General features: G+C 35.9%; 1 protein-coding gene across 1 annotated transcript in view; it reads left to right on the top strand.

The window, feature by feature from the left end:
• Positions 1 to 971: 971 nt before the first annotated feature.
• GPM6A (glycoprotein M6A) overlaps positions 972 to 17,736 on the top strand; it is a 129,278-nt gene continuing 112,513 nt past the window's right edge. The window contains exon 1 of the mRNA XM_075091163.1: positions 972 to 1,539. Coding sequence (XP_074947264.1) covers positions 1,503 to 1,539 — 37 coding nt within the window. The 5' untranslated portion in view covers positions 972 to 1,502. The remainder of the gene's footprint in view (positions 1,540 to 17,736) is intronic.

Genomic DNA, 17,736 nt, shown 5'->3' with positions numbered 1-17,736 from the left:
TGTTTAAAAACAAACAACCAACAAAACCACAAAACAAACAAAACCCCTAAAACCGAAACAAAACCAGCAAAATTAAACAAAAAAACCCAACTTTACCAACTTTTTTTGGTGACTTAGAAGGCAGCACTAGGTCAATCTATTTAGACAGCATAAAGTAAATGGATGAGATATTTATAATTTATAGGTAAATGTGAATTTTCAGCCATAGTATTTTTTATTTTTATGTAAGTTTTAGTCACTTTTTTCCCCAGAAGGCTGAGAAGTGAAAACTGTAAAGAAAAATTGGACTTGTGTTCTAATTGCACTTTTGGTGAAATATTGAATGTCCTAAAATGATGTTACATTACTCTGTAGACTGAGGTACAAAAATGCTAATTTATTGCTAGACTGCAGCGCCCAATTTGCATTCCAAATCAGACTGCAGAGCTCCCCAAATGAGTAGGTGCCCTCACTGTGTATTTAACCTATGCTTTTCCTGAGTAAATTCATAACAGTATGTGTGTTTGTATGTGCTTCCTCACATATATACCCACATGTGGTGCTTCACCATTTTTAAAAGGTTCCAGTTTTTTAATAGGGACTTGAGGTGTACAGCTAATTTTGGATATTAGCAATCAGAAAAAGAATTGATGCAAGTACTGTTATAAATCTCTGAACTGCCCTTAAATTCCTGTTTACTGTGACACTGACAGATAATGTGTAGGGTGCGTATAATTCACAGCGATTGATGTAATGTATTAAATTGTGCTTGTGTGTGTGTATAAACACACCATTGCATACAAAATTGTACTATTATAAAGATGCTTTCTGGAGTATTATAAAGCTAATTGTGTGTATTTGTTGTTATTTCCAGATGATACAGATATATGAGAAGGAAGGAAATGAAAAGTCATATTATTCTTAAATGTGCTGATACAGGAGGAGGGGGGAGGGGGAGAGGGAGCGAGAGAGAGAGAGAAAGGCAAGTAATACAGCATAAAGAACCCACAGGCATCTGGGCTTTCCCACTTTAGTGGCAAATAGGGGGAATTATGGGTTGGTGGTCTGCTTCCCGTTAGGAGGACACCCCTCCATCTGTTTTCAGTACAGCCTGTTTCCAATTTAAAACACAGATTTCAATACAAACCTCAATATCTTTTCTCCATTTTATATGCAAAGTGAGGCTTATGAATCGGTGTCACTGCCATAAGGGGCTCAGACCAAATTTCCCCCCAAAATTCACAGGCTGTTCATTTGAATACCTGCTTACAGTGGTACACAATGGGCAGCTTTGAGAAGAAAAATTGATAATCTTCACGGAAGAGTAATTTGAATGAAATTACACTTGACAGCCTGTTTCCAAGCAAACAAGGAGAGTGAGGGAGCCTTAGCTAAGCTCTGAGGACTTGCCTAAGCCTCTGCTGTTGGAGCTTCCCAGGGAAAAAACATCCACACTTTTTCCTACATCTGACTGAAGCTTTTGATTAATTCTCTGTAGCTGTTTCTAGTGAAGAAAGGTAGCCATGGAAGAGAATATGGAAGAGGGACAAACACAAAAAGGTATTGTGATAAAATTGCATTCTCTTTGCAAGGTGATAATTATTTTGCTGTTTCTTATTTGCTTTAGCAGCATGCTGTAAGGTTAGTGAATATCCTTATGTGGCAGATGGGGAAAGATTTTTTTTTTTCTACCGTTTACTTCACTTGTCCCCTGCAATACCACCTAGCATAATGTAGCGATTGTCATCTGATATCTACTATTAAAAGAATCTAAATAGCTAATTTTACATCTATACTAACAATATTGCAAGCATTTAATGCAGCCTGCTTCCCAAACCAGTCTTTGTTAACCGTCATTTATTTCATGTTTTCACGCTTGTCTAGCTGGGTCAAGGGAGTCTAGTGTGAACTATGAGAGAGCTACTCACACAATATTTGGAGCCAGTTGCAGTTGGATATCTAACAATGTAACCAGTATTTACACCTTGAATGAGAGTCCAGACTGAACAAAGACAGGGGGTATATTTTGTATATATTTAGGCAGGATTGAGATTTCTGTCTGGGTTTTTTCCACTTTTGCTTTGCGATGTGTTTAAGCAGCCTTGCTGTAGTTCTTATATTTGCATTGTAGAGGTTTGCATTTTGCTGAAATTAATTTTGCATGTTGCAGCTAAAATTGCTTTAGCAAGATGTATACAGCCTGTTCAAAGCATTTCTGTTGCACTGTTTCTGGTCAAGTTGAAAACAACTAGTGAATATTTGCCACATTAAATCATGTACACCGTTCATTTTGCATTTATATTTAATTCATTTCCATTTTTGAGCAGTACTTAGGAACTCGCCAAATCATTTAATATAAAGTACCTGTAAAGGCATATTTTTCTGCAGTAATACGATATTCTGTTTTTCCGCTCCCTGATCAATCTGCTTTCTATGTGTAAATGTCATGCCTTCTCATTATAAGTGACCCATTTAGACAGAATGCAGCTTTGAATGGTTTGTAGTCTTGACTTGATCTAGATGCACAGTAGGTAGTCATGAGAATACTAAAGGAGGATATATGTGCCCCCTCTGTGTGTATACATACTTTACGTTTATAGATAAATAGATTAGTGTCTGGTTGGTGATTTCAGCAGTTTCTTCAGCTGAATTTTATTGTTTGCAAATGGCAGAAATAACAGGAAAGTACGAGACAGTTCAGTTTTGTATTTTTTTTCCTAAAGGTAAAATCAATACTTTTATTGTATGGTTCATATTATTTAATGTGTGCTTTACATTTAGAAATTTAAGACATGCTTTTTTAATGCCTGAAATGTATTTTTTTGCCTTCTTAAAACAAGTGGATTGAACTGTTTGACCAATGAATCAAAATACTTCATTGTTACGGAATGATATTGCCTGAAGAGACTGTGAAATTCAAAATCCCTGAATTCTTATTAAAGAGAAAAAAATAAGAGGAAAAAAAAAGAATAATTTTGTATATTAAAAAAATACGTTTTTATTGATAAACTCTGTCCTCATTGTTCATATGATAAGCAGCTGAATGACCAATAGCCACTCAAAATGGTGTGATTAGTAGTGTGATTACAACAGCTAACACTACTTACCCCCCACCCCCACTTACAATGCCATGTGTTCAGCCTTTTTTCCCTTTAGTGGTACCCAGCTGTCATCAAAGACAATGACAGAAGAATGTTAAGAGCTTACAAATTATATGTATTTTGTCTTATTTTTGTGGAAGGGGATGCTGCTTAGTTGCTGTGACCATACCTGCAAACCTGTCATGTCACGCTGTCTTGTTCCCACTTCAGAGTACGACAACTTTTAACATGTAAAGTTTGAAGAAAATTTGCAATTCAGGTGGAAAATGAAAAAATATTTTAATTTTTGAATTTTTCAGGGTGTTTGAATGCAGATGTTGGAATTATAGTGAAATATAGGGATGATTATGAAATCATGGATCTCCAAGGTTTGCAGTTGACAAATATTGACTGTTATTAGTATGACTTAATACTTCTCTTTCGTAAGTCCTGGGGCTTTTTATTTTTTCTTTTATTTAGCATGATCTATCTATTATGTGTTTAATTAATATCCATAGTGTAGTTCCAGGTCATCTGGACTAGGTTTTTCTAACTGTAGTGTCCCAGCAACTTTAACTGTAATTCATATATTCTAATTTTTGTCCTCCTGTCCTCCTTGCATGAAACTGTTTCTTTCCTTCTCCTCTGCTTTCCACAAAATCAATGGAGTATAAATTGTCACAGCTTCTCAGCTCCTGTGCTCTTCACAGCAGATGCCTTGAACCTCCCACTGAACAGCATTACGTCTTGCTAGCAGCCATGATGGAAGTGAATAGTTTCATATTGATGCATTTCATAAATACGATAAAGATAGTTCTAATAAGAGGCTTGTAGATTTGGAAGTCTTGTTATTTTATATAAATTTATGCAATAAGATATTGATAAGTGCAAACATAATTCTTACCGTAGTGGTTCCTAATAATGACCTTCTGCCTTACACAATCTCTGTACATTCTAGTCTTTAACACTTATGATTTTTTTATGGCCGTACCTTGGAAAATTATCAGTAGGGAAATATATTACGTATGTTTTCTGAAAATAAGGAATTTCTAGAAACTGTATAGTTCAGAGTAACAATTGGAAAACAGAAAAGGACATTTCCCTCCCCCCCCTTTTCTTCCTATTGGCCTTAGAAAGCATCGTTTCTTCTTGGCATCAGTACCCTTAACATGGTAAATTGACATAATGCTGTTGTTCAGCAGCTTTCATATGTAAAGTTGTAAAAATTGAAACCAAGAACAATATGTATTCATTAATTTTCTGCTTTAAAATATTAGAAGGCTTGGTTTCCCCTACGTCCCCCCCTACCCTTTTTTTCCTTGATACCACATTTTCTTTGCTTGCAAGCCAGTACAGGTTGGGGAGGATATTTCAAAGGTGTTTGCTACAGAGCTGTCTGTAGCTGTCCAAGAGCTGAAAGTGTCTAGAAAGTCTGGCTGAAATATAAGCTATATGTGAACATTAAAAATATTCTAACAAAGCAGAAAGTCATAACATCTCAGAAATATCAACTTGTTCACAATTTCTATAATACTGACATTACGCTTCATGCCTAGAACTGTAATATACTAAGAGCCTTGATTGTAAATTTGCTGTCTGGAAAACCCTGGATAACGAAAGCCTGTAATTTATTTGACTGGTTCATTTTTCAGAAATGATCAGCTCCACTTAGAAGCAGAAGTTTCACTGATGTCTTTAGGGATGCATGCTAATTTTGAAAACCTCATGCATAAATTTGCATGTGTCAGTGGTAGGTCTCAACTGCCAGTGTTTGAAAGACAATGACGTCAAACTGTTAGCTTTGCTATGTAGAAAAAGGTATCGGTCCAATTCCTGCAGAACAGGTCTTCCCTTTGTGAAAGCACTAAGATTGCAGTGATGTTCCTAGCCCCAGCCATTCGTCCCAATAGAAAACTTTTCAGGGGGCAAGCACTGTAATGTTTTGCATTGTGTGAGACTTGGTACAGTGGAGTTTAGGATTATTTTAACCACATATCTATTTCAGGAAAAAAGAAGCATTCTGTAGCACAGCAAGGCATACCACTTTCACTATATTGAAGATAAATGTGCCTTTTTTATGGTTCATCCATAACTTCACATTGTAGTCTGAATTCCTTTATAAAATAAGCTCTTGGGAATGGATGGAACATCTGTGTTTATACAGCAGCAAACGTAAGAAAAATCTAATTTTACTTAAGCTCTCTTGGCTGTAGTATACCTAACAAACACAGGTAAGGATCCACTGGCAGGACAGCAAAAAAAAATTATAATATTGTTGTGACAGGAAATGGTTGAATACTAGAAAATAAATAATGAGTTAGTATTTGGTCTCCATTAGTGACTTAAGTGCGTCTGCAGTCTATTATAAAAGCTTTTTCATTTGTTCCACACCATGCCACTAAAGCAGAGCTTTAAGCAGAGCTTTAGAAGAAGTCATAAGGAGTCTAGTATGCTCTCAGTAATATGTACACACAGCCTCTGCTTCTTCAGCCATGAAGGGTTGAATTGCTTCCTCTAACTTCAGTACTTTTTGGAAAACGGCAGACTCTGAGTTAGTAGGGTACTATAGACTAGATGGAAGTGATGATTTTTATTTCATATTAAGAAATAAACTAACAGCTAAATAGTCAAAATGCTGCTGGTATCCCTTGCAAGTCTAAATCTTCTAGATCTTTCTAAATCTTTTTATTTACCTCTAAAAGGGAACAGTTGTCCAGTTTCTCACTTGATTATTTTTAGGAAGTTGGTTAAAATAAAAATGAGCAAATGTCAATGTTTTGCACTTTGATTTTGGTGAGCAACTATACTTGTAAATAAAGCCGAGGAGTTATTTTCTGTTCTTTGAAGTAAATGCCCAACTAAGTGTGAGCCATGTTTGTATATTCAGTTAGTTTAGATCCTTTTTATGTTGTTAGTACTCTGTCTAGTCTTTTAGGACCCCTGAAGGACAGTCAGTTTTGTGGGTAATTTGGAAACAGTTTTTACATTTGGCCTTATGAGTAGGAAGTAGAAGACATTTGCTGGCTGTTATACTTCATATAAAACCTGGATTTGCAATGCCTAATTCTTAAAGAAACCATAATGGGCATAGGTCAATCTCTATTTCCTTTGGGAATATATTTTCAATTCTACTCTTAGTTCCCAGGCTTGTGTTCAGATTGGATTTTTACAAGTTTTTTCAGACTAGAATGGTCTTAACTTTCATCACATATATTGTTATCTGTTCTTAAAAGTGTGTGCCTGTATAGTAAGAATGTCAGGTAAAATACTCGCTCACTTGACAATAACAAAGTCACTAAGAGTAAATAATTGCCCTTCTTAATCTGTGTTAAATATGGAGGTAAATTTTAGCATCTGGCAAAGTATCTCACCACATTTCCTGCTTAATACTCCTTAGTAGTTAATCAATAAGGTTTATTAAAGAAAAATGCAATAACACTCAATATGAATTTGAATGTAATAGTTTCAGAATCATAAGAGTTATTCTCCTTTACGTAGTAACTACAGACTAGCTTACTTAATATTCTTACATTAGAAGCAGTGAGTTCCATAGCTGTAATTTGAATATATGTTATTATCCAATACATTAGGCTTTTATTCACAGATAATGATGTAAATAAATTTAGTCTTGCTTCCTTATTTAATCTTTAACATTGAAATGTCTCTGTTAATAGTAGAAAACTTTGTATTACAGGCTTAACATCATACTAGTCATAGGCATGAAAATCCAGCATTAATAGGACCTAATTATACTTTTAGATATATATTCTTACAGGGCAAAAAGCATTCCAACTACCCTAAGGCAGATGGAATCCTCAATTCAATGTGTGAGAATTTAAGTCTTCATGGTAATTTTGACACTTGTATGTCAATTTCATAAGTAAGCTATTTTAGAAATAAGATATTTCATAAGTAGGAAATGTAAATGCTTAGAAAAGGGTGTTGAATATATTTAAAATGTTTGATTTATACTAATTCTTGAAAAAAATTCTGTATCAAAACAGCAATATAAATTTATAAAAATATTTTTCTACAGTTTGTGAAAGTAAAGGCTTACTTTGGAGGGAAAAGGGGTATTTTGGGTTTCTGATTACCATGAAAAAATAAGCATTTTGTAATGAAAAACAATACTGCAGATATAGCAAAACCAAATTTGATCCAGCTTAGTGCTTAGGCTCCTTGTGGAGAAGAATTGAGGGACTGATATACCTAATATCTAAAAATTATTCATTTTATGTTGTAACTATGCATTCATTTCTGACAAGCACCTTAAACAATTTTGGTAATGCAAGTTTTAGCCTGTTTGAATTGCCTGCCACTGCACTAAGATTCAAGATGGAAGGATGGATGGAATGCTGCTGGCCTCACATAATGACAATGTTTGCTTTCTTGAGACGATAGTTTTGAACTGTTAATTCTCCCTACAGAAACAGGTGGGCATATGCTTTCCTCCTAATAGTTTTATATGGAGGACTAAATAGAAACTAAGAAAAAATATTCCATATTTTTGGGCTGTTCTGCTTCAGATTGTAGACACTGTATGATTTAATAAAAACCATAAAGCACATAAAGACCTGATGGCTGTTGAAAAACAGAATGTAAGAAAGGTGAAGGTGAATATTGAACTTTTCAAGTATTTTGTCAGTTAATATTCCATTTGACAATTCTATTTGAGAAAAATTTTCAGTGTATTCATGCAACTAAAATGCATAATTCCTGCCGATATCTTATCACATGATTGATTTCTGAGACAGGCCAGCAAGTCCCACATCGATGTGTTGTCACAAATCTTTTGCTTAAGGGGGTGGGGAATTACAGAGACTTCAGTTCCAACATGTAAGGAATGAGAAACAAGTCTCGTCATTTCCTCAGCTGCAGAGAGATCAAACTCAGAATTATGAGGGTCAAAGATAAACACCAAATAGGGATTAACTGTAAGAGCTGTGAAATTATGTACACATATGCTTTAGGGCCTTATGAAAGAAGGCCAGTGACAAAACAGGTATTCTGTTAGCATGTTCATGCCAACTCTCATACTACAATACACTAGTCTCAAGAAGGCTAAATTTTCTCTTTTTCTTTCTCTTTTTCCTTCACCTCCTCCAATTTAGTCTCCTTCTTACTAGTCATCACGTAGGACTTCAGCAGTGCTCCCAAAATTTATACAGCAGCCACCCGGGACAACATTGTTCCAAATAACAGTTGCTAAAATATCACCAACTACTATTAAGTGCAAAGATTACTCTTTTTTTTATATATATTTTTAATACCCCTGATATTAGCACTTGGATAGTTTCTGAAGAATTTTTATTTGGTTCAAATAGTGGAAGTTTCATTTATTTTTCCAGTAGTGCTAGCAATACAACTGAACAGCAAATGAATATCACAATAAATTTAGTATCAATTTGCACAAAAATCTGTCTTTTAATAGTAGTGTGAGGGGAGCAGTGCACTTACTGCAGTTGAGGTATAAAACTAGACTTCAGTAAAAGGTGCATTTGCTGCACTTTTGGTACATGAGCTTTGCAGGAAAGTGCTACTGCCAGAGTGTAAATAACTCATATATTATAGTATTTGCCATTTCAGGAAGCATTCCTCACTTCTCAGTATGTTCCATTTGTACCCCAAGAGTGTAAAAAAAAGGTAGCTCTTTGTGACTGCTGTCCTGGTTTTCCTGATTTTCGATTTTCTGTGGAAGCACTTTCTTCTTAGCATCTGGAAGGCAAGGAAATGAAATTCCACATAATTTTTTAATTTCTTCTGGGAACATGTAATATAAGATGACAAGTGCTGCATGCTTATTAATTAAATCATAGCTGGTCACATCCTACTTCTCAATCTGCATCAGGATGATTTTAATATAGGTGAAATTGGACATTAAGGATGAATTTGAAGGAAGACAGTATAATAGCATAGTGAAGTGATTAAGCAGGGATTGCTTTGCGTTAAGGCACAGTGGGAAAAAAGTGAGGATGATTGTGCTGATAGGGGTTGGAAAGAGGCAATATGATGAACAGAAAAAAAGGAATAAGCAGTATAACTTGAAAGACCTCCAGGGGGTTAAGAAGTTTGAAATTGATATGGAAATAGAGGAAGACAATATTAGAGTTAAAAGAATGAAAGATGCTAATATTTAGTCTTTCAGACAAGACCTATAGAGGGCCTTGATGGAAATTTTAGGCATTTCTTTAGAAATAAAAGGTCTGTTTTGAGATAGAGTGTTTTTAAATGGCTTCCAGATCTTTACATTTTAGTCTCTCAAGGAAAAAAAAAAAATCTCTTCTGGCCTTGATAAAATGATATATGGCTGAGGGGAAGAGGGAGAGGAAGTTTTGTTTTATCTTAAAGGGACGAGAGATTCTCTTAGTTGGAAAAGGAAAGTATATCACTTCATATTCATGGAAAAGTTATCACAGTTGACCCAATGGCCTAGTTTCTTTGGCGAGAAAGCTGGTACTGCATACCCTTGCCTAGCAAGGTGATGTAGCCAGTGTGGGAGGCTCCACATTGTAGTGGCACCCTCTACTACTGGTGAATCAGCTTAGCTTTCTTTATGTAATTCATCAAAGCTTGCCACCCCCTGATTTCCCACCAAATCTTCTCTTACTCTATTAAGCTATATGCAATAATAAGCAGCTGACATAATTTTGAATTACTTTAAAAGCCTTTAGAAAACAGCCATGGGAAGAGCTTGGGATATCTCTTTGCAGCTCTCAAGTGAAGACACATTTCACCATAGCTAAGAGCTTGCGTATTTTTATACAGGAGTAAATCCTGAGCTTCTGGTGTCATGGTTTTGATTGGCATCTCAGGAGGTAGATGAGGAAACCTGTCCAAGCCAGGTACTCATCCCTATGCTTGGATGGCATATAGTTCTGATCCTTGCCTCTCCAGAAGAAAGCCACTACCTACATCCTGTCATGTTCTACTTCCATTGACCATGTTGTTAGCTCCCCATCTCTTTTACCCTTCTATTACACATCTCACTTCAAAGAACCCTTGACCTTCAAAAGATCTGCTCTGATATACTGCAGGTTACTAACAGTACCTTAAATGCTTTAGGAATTCTTAATACTTGCAGGCTAGAATCTGCACACAGAATTTGACACTGTGATATGTTTCTCTAGTATGACAAGGAGAATCTGGACTGTGGTGAGCAAGAGACACTGCCAGCTTCTAAGGGTGAATCTTCCAAGTCTGCACTAGAGGTGGAAGGCCATGGAAAAATTAGCACTGTTGCTAGTTCTGTTGTTCCTGTTCTATCAGTAAATAAGCCTTAGGTCTTAAGACTGTTCTTTAGCATTTTATATCAGTAAACATTTGCAGTTCTGGGTGTTTTTCTTTCTGATATCTTTTGAAACTCCCCCCCCGCCACCCCCCTCCACCCCAAAAAAAAAAGTCTAGACTCTAGGTATTATGGTGGCATATAAAGCCCTGAAGAAACTTGAAGACAGTCTCTTTGTTAGCTTATAGAAGTACACTGCAGACCATATTTCAGGGTTTTACCTGGTCATCTCCTTGGTCTTTTGGGAAAGTTCAAGTCATACATTTTGACCCATAAAGCCCAAATGGCCTGAGAATGTCATGTGGGAATTTATGGAACACCTTGAATTTCATGGTGTTCTAGGCATGCTGGCAAAGACATCTGTACATAGCCTACTGGTAGAGCCCTCTCTGAATAATTTGTATATGCTGTGGTTTGTGATAAGCCCTCGGTAATACTACCAGGAACTGCAAATTCTGAGGTGTTCCTATTGGATAAGGAGAAGTAAATACACAGTTCAAGTAATAGAAAACAGAGCATTTACCCTCCCCTACAAAGTACAGGAGAATTAACGTTTACTTGTTAGAGAGGTAGAAGGACTTTTGTTCCAGAAGGAGGCATATTCTTGATCTTACTCGAGGGAGTGTTTGTGGGTTACCTAACTAACTGTGAAGTCATTCAGTGGAGGATTGCATTCCCTGTTAGCAAATGGCAATATACAAGCCAAAGTTGCCTTAACCTTTCCAGTAAATTAATCCTTGCCCTTTACCAGTTAGACACCATATTGCATCCTTATGTCATATGTACAAATTGATTTATACTCAGCAACTTCTAGCTTGTTCTGTGACCTCTATGGTGAAGATTATATTTCCAACTACATTTTTCTGCATAATTTATTTACCATGTTCATGGCACAACTTGGAGGCTGGACCAGGTCTCTGGGATGCCTACATTTGATATGCTGACTTTTCAACCAAGGAGGTGGGGAACAACTGAGCAGAAGGTGCTGTTGTCGTCTGGAGCAGGCAAATGCTTCTGTGCCCTACCTGAGTACAGTGTTAAACAGGTCAGATAGCTGCAGTAGAAGCAAGGGGGAGCAGTAGCTGCTATTGGGTGCAGTGAGCCCACATTCAACCTCTCTGGCTGTGGATTAGTCCATTGTGAAAAATCTTAACTGAGCAGATGTCCATGAACAGATTTTTATTTTTACTGATAATGATAATGGTAAAATCAATAACAGTCTGAACTCTGCATATGGCTCAAAAGCACTTATAAACTTTAAGAGGATAGTGTTTTTCATAACAGTGATCTACCAATAAAAAGCATGTACTTGAACTTATGGAGGTAGTAGGTTGGTTAATCATTGTAAATAGTAACTCAATATGCATAACTGAGGATGAAAGTAAATGTCTGAAATTGCCTTGAGAAAGGGACCATTGACTACTGGCCACTGTGTTGTTCATAAAGGTATTCAATTGTTATTATTGAACATTGTATTATTGATTTTTAAACTGAGTAGCTTTAGCGTGAAATGCTTCCCGCTTAACATGGTTTGCCTTGGTTCATGACTTGTTGATAAACCACTCCTATATAGAAAAGGAACTTACATTTCTAGCTGAATGACATAAATACAGTGATTTACTTTCTCATTAAATAGTCTGAATATGTTAGATATATCAAATGTTTTTCCTATTTGTTGGGATGCTTCAATATAGCAGTACAATTGTCCTCGGAGACTTTCTCACTGAGAGGTTGACCACTATTTCTGATCAACATACACTTTTAACATTATAAATAAGCATAACCATGCTTTCCCCTCTGCCTTTCCTCTTTGTATTAGGTTGCAGTTCCTTATAAACACCTGCAGATTCTCTTTGTAGTTCTCACGCTATTCAGAAGAATCTTATTGCCATGTTACTTAACTAGGTGGTTGAACTAGATCAAAATGAAACATTATCTTGTTTTCCAAGTATTCATAACTAGCTTGAGATCTACTCCTCTGAGCCATAAAACTTCTATTCTATTTAGTCTTGACTATATTTGCTACATCATACTTCCCTTTTGCTGGAAAATTCATAGCCCTAGTAGAGTATTAAGGACCACTTTCATTCACACTACCCACCAATGTTGTAGAAATGAGTAGGATTTTCTTGTAAATGCACATATTTTCCTTGATTTTAGGGTAATGCTTCTGAAATTATAGACAAAAGTAACTTCAAAATCTGGAAAATCACTGACCAAGGCTCTGACCATGCAAAGGTTTCATGTACATATTTGATGTCATGCACTGTGACTAATCCCATTGGTTGTATACCAATTATTCACATAAGCAAAAAGGAAGCATATGCACAGTCTTTATGATTAAGATCTAACAATGCCATGGAGCAATTTGCATGTAGCCATTAGGTTTTTGACAGGAAATCTGTAAGAGGATATGATGATGCAATTTAATAGAGTCTGAGAGGAGACTGGAAGGAAGGTTGAATGGAGTTTATTAGCTGGAGTTTTTTTGTTTGTTTTGCATGGTATTACAGTTGATTAGCGTGCTTTGCGGTCTCCCATGGCTGTCTGTAGTTTCCAAGAAATTATTATTCTTTTCTTCTTGGCTGTTTTAATTTTTAAGGGTTTTTGTTTGTGTTTTTCCTTTGAATTACTAGATTATGGATTCACTTTTGGACAGAGTATACTGGACCTTCTAGTGATATTGAAATACTTTGCTAGTGTGTCTTGTTCACATGCTTAAGCCAAGCCGATCATCAAATTTGCTGTGCAGATGGAATTTTCCCCAAGGCAGGCTACTAGTGACCTTCTTACCTTTTCTCTGCAACATGGTCATGGTCTGCTTTCTAAGATTATCTGGGAGTTTAACTTCATTAAATTCCTGCTGCTAGTGCAGGGACAAACACTGGTGTTATCCTTCTCGCTGTCCTCTTGTAACGAACTACAGGTAAGACCTTTGGTCTTCTAATGCAGGTCTGAAGCAGTGTATTGGTTAGTTGCCTGTATTTTGTGGGCTAGAGTGGAGCAGATGTTTGATAAATCCTTCTGAGCAGAGGGCCTATTACAGGGCTTTCTGCTATTACAGGGTTCTGGACTCTGACAACGTCTAGTGTGAACACAGAAAATGGGCATTTGTTTCTGAGATTTTTGCCATATAAACACTGCTGTTTAAAATCTTAAAAGGAAAAATGATACTATTGTCAGCTGTGTGTAGAGTTTGCAGGAGTAGCTTCTATCATACACTATAACCATTCTTCACACAAATAAAATTAACCAAAAAAGGTGCTTATCACTGTGAATGTCCTGAGTTTAGTAAAACATATATGCTACAACACCACCCATGGCATGTGGCATAAAGGCCAGAAAATAAAAACTAAATTTATTTCAGATGTTCAACGGCATAGGGAAGCTACCATTTCTCCAAGTTGTCATCTTTCAGAATTATTCTAGATTTATGAGCAGTGTTCACTAGTGAAAACACTGGAGTAATTATAACCTAGAAGTGAGTAGGTTTTTTAGGTCAGCTGTGTTTCTGCTAATGGTTCAGACAGGATATTTTTCTCCCCCTCCCCATCTGGAACAGTCATTAAATATTGAAGACACAGGGGAGCCTGTTAGGGACATTTGGGGTCTTTTATCAGCTTTATGGATATGTTTGCATATGGAGGACTTCTGCTGTTAGTATTTTCTTCATTTTGATCTCTTACACATGCCCATACCATCAGTATTACCTGTGCTTCCAGCAGATATCCTTCCATTATTACCTGTCATATCCCCTTCTAGAAGATGAAAATATGTACTTTATTGCGTATTTATTGAGATCCTTAACTTCTAAAATCCAGTTCAGGCACCTCTGCATTTTTTGACTGTAATTGCAATACACAGATTTCAAAATTTTAAAGGACCTATAGCTAGCTGTTGGGTGTGCTTTGTGAATATTAAACACAACCAAAGAGCTGAAATATACTGTTCTTTCATGATAGAAAAGTACAGGTATGTCCACGCCTGGGAAGTTACCTTCTAATGCACAGTTATTCCTGCTTGTCTATCTTCATTTATTTCTCATATTGTTTTATTTTTATTATTATCTTTTAAGGTAGTCTCTAGATTTGATGCAACTGCTGCAGTTGCTAAATCTTGTGGTATCCTCAGGGATCTCATTTTTCTCTTCTGGTTGCTCTTGCCCTCATAATTCCTGATCTTTTTTTCTGAGTGCATACAAACTGTACCTCAAGCTGGAAAGATGGACTGTCTGCTAGTAGATATCTGAAAGTACTGCCCTTCGGGAATCGCTGATCTGTAATCATTACTCTAATCTAATGTCCTGACAAGGCGATAGACTTCAACATTGCTACAGAATGTGGTTGGTTTTTTAAAAGGATAATTTTACTAGGCTTTTTGTAGTCCTTCAGGGACAATGAATTACACAATGGCCCAGATGTAACAAGCAATATAAGAATAGCAGTCATTAAATTACTGCAGTCATCCTTACTGTCCTTAATCTGTTACATTTTTTCCATAACAACCTCAGTGTGATAAACTGTATAATTTAAAGCTTCTCTACAGAAATGTGATGAGGAATAATTTGATGAGGGGTAGTAGTGGGTAATAATGCTGGACAGTTTTTTCAGGTAGGCATGGTCATAAATTCTGTAATAAATTAAGCTAGTAAGTACTAAAATATAGAATACTGGCATGGTTGCATGGAATGAATGCAATGAGACAAATTTGCTCTTTGGAAGCGGGGAAGCATGTTAGAAACCTCCACAGGAATTCATTCACTATTTTCAGAATATGAAAAAACTTTCTATATTTTTCATTTTAATGATGTTATGCAAAAAGAGGGCAATTATTGGCATTTGCTTTATGCAATTTCTTTGACTGTTTTTATTCTTTGTCCATTATGACTCATTTTATGAAATTGTTTGGTTTTCCTTTTTTAAGAAAAATTGTTTGGTTTTCCTTTTTAAAGAAAAATTAAGGAAACACTAGCCTCTTTTCTAAGCGTCTTTATGGTTGTTGGGTTAGAATAGCAGTTGCTCTGTCAGTGTCACAGTGTTTATTTTAATCTCTGAATTAATTTTCTTGGTTGCTAGGCAATTCTACTCCATAGTTTTAATGGAAATGACTAATTCAGGGTGCTCTCATTTCAGAATATGCAATTGTTTGCTTTAAAACTGAAAGTATATTTCTCTGTGACATAATGCTTGACAAATACTCATGTCAGTCCACAATTTTATGACTGTAGCTAATAAAATAACCACATTTCTGTTATCTAGTACTCTATTTTTTGTACATCCCAACAAAGCCATTGTAAATGTAAGGTATTCTGTACAGGCAGAATTGGGCTTTTATTTATATGTAGAGCATAAATATCTGCTCTGATGTCTGACATTTTAGAAATTTTTACAGGCAGTTTATGGAGCTGGTTATGTAGTATGTATTTGGAGCTGGTATTAGTTAAGTCATTTTACATCCTCAGTGGCAATGGTGTAATAAGTGCTATGTATCTGAGTTACTCAGCTTGCAGATGTATTCAGCAGGTTTTGCTTATTAGCAGTGCAGGGAAGTTCAAAAATATGTACGTATATTCAAAGTAGTAATAACCATCTTGTTAAAGAAAGCCTCTTAAGAGTCTGTAGTTCTGGAGCTGTTTTTCATATGGGAAAAATTTAATACCTCAAGACAGTTTCAATACTATTCTTATTCAAGGACAAATACAAAGGAAAAAGAACTTTAAATGAAGCTTCAGAGGTTCCTCAGTATCAAGGTAGTTGCAGGAGCATAGGCCTTGTTTATTTTGTTGCTATCAGCTATGCTTTCATTTCTTCTGAGCTATCAGCTAGTGAAATACTGTCTTTCAGTTGTTATCTCCATTCCACTCTTATGTTTCCGTGCTGGTGAACTGCACAGCTTAGAAATGAATGAAATCCACGCTGCTTCTCTGTAGGAGGAAAGCATCCTGTGGGCCAGAATGCCAATGACGTATCCTAGCAGGCTCTGTGCTCCTGCCATTGGTTCAAGGTTTATCAGCTCAGTTTCTCTAGCCTGCAGCATCATTCTGCATGCTTAATTGCTCTTTATTATCCTTCTCCCTAGTTTATAGTAAACTTGTCTTCCTGATAGTGACCACCTTTTTGGAAGATAGTGTACTGATGAGCACAGCTGATTTGGTTTATCTGAATAACTTGTTGACATCAAAAAGCTAAATGATGAGTCTAATTTTGTCCAGTTCAAAGACATAGTATGTTATCAAGACAGAGGAGACTGGGAATCCTATATATTTTAATCATTTTGTATTAAGTATACAGTCTTTGCAGTATCTATTAATACAACTAGCCTCTGGCAATATCTTCCAGTTGCTGTCGTCCAACTTTAATTACAGCTGATGACGGTGTTAGGTAAGCAATAATACTGTGTTATTTTGGAGATTTCTTGTTGGATTTGAGAGAAAACAAACTTCAAAAATCATACCATTGTAAGTATTTTCAAGACTTTTTCAAAAAGATATAGGGGAAAAAAAAGATCATTTAGCTGTACTGCTCATGGAACAATGTGCTTTTATCCAGATGTTTCTTATATATGAGCTAATAAGTTGGGTAAATAGCCAGAGTGTTTGCAACGGTAATGATAATGTACAATAACAGTAAGAAGTTGGTTCATTTGTATTCAATATATACTTGGTAGACCTTCTCACTTTTTGAAAATGAGAGGTGGAATATGCAGCCAAAATTCATAAGACACTTCATTTTAGTGAGCTCTCCCAGCTCACCTTAACCTGTTTTACCACTTAAAGAAAGCAGTACTGAGATGATAGTTTTCTGCGAAGCTGGGTTATGAAACTCCTGCAACAGAAGCTTAAAAATGTTAGTGTGGATGAAAGTGAACCTGTAGGGGATATGAAATAAAATTCTTAATGAACATATACCATACCCCTGGTTCTGTGAGGTAGAACATTTGTATAAACTGGTTGTAAAAACAACTGCTTTATTGTAATAACATTACTAGATATCAACAATTGCCTTTAAACAAATAGGGTAAAAAGAACAAAACAAAAATCCCATCAAAGGCCTTCCCAAGGTAGTTCCAGTAGTGTGCAGTGTCCAATATATGAATACTCAGTAAGAGTACATAGTTAAGAAAAGGAAATTTGTCACAGCAATAATTTCCATCATGCTTGGTAATTCTGAAGAATGAAATTGTTATGAAATAGTGAAGGTATCAAAAGTTATATTATTGGATTAAAAAGTAAGTTCTTCTTTCAGCTAGTAATTTATAAATTACTGTTTTAGAGATAATGTTTAGTGAAAATTACCAGGATATCATTTAAGATTCTGGACTGAGATATATAAGATATAATCTGAAACTGATTATCTATATAATTTATATTTTTCAATTTGACCTACAGAAATT

This window comes from Phalacrocorax aristotelis, chromosome 4 (genome assembly GCF_949628215.1).
Source record: "Phalacrocorax aristotelis chromosome 4, bGulAri2.1, whole genome shotgun sequence".
Classification (NCBI taxonomy): Eukaryota; Metazoa; Chordata; class Aves; order Suliformes; family Phalacrocoracidae; genus Phalacrocorax; species Phalacrocorax aristotelis.
Note: the sequence above shows the minus strand (reverse complement) of the source record. Positions and strands in the feature narration are given on the sequence as shown.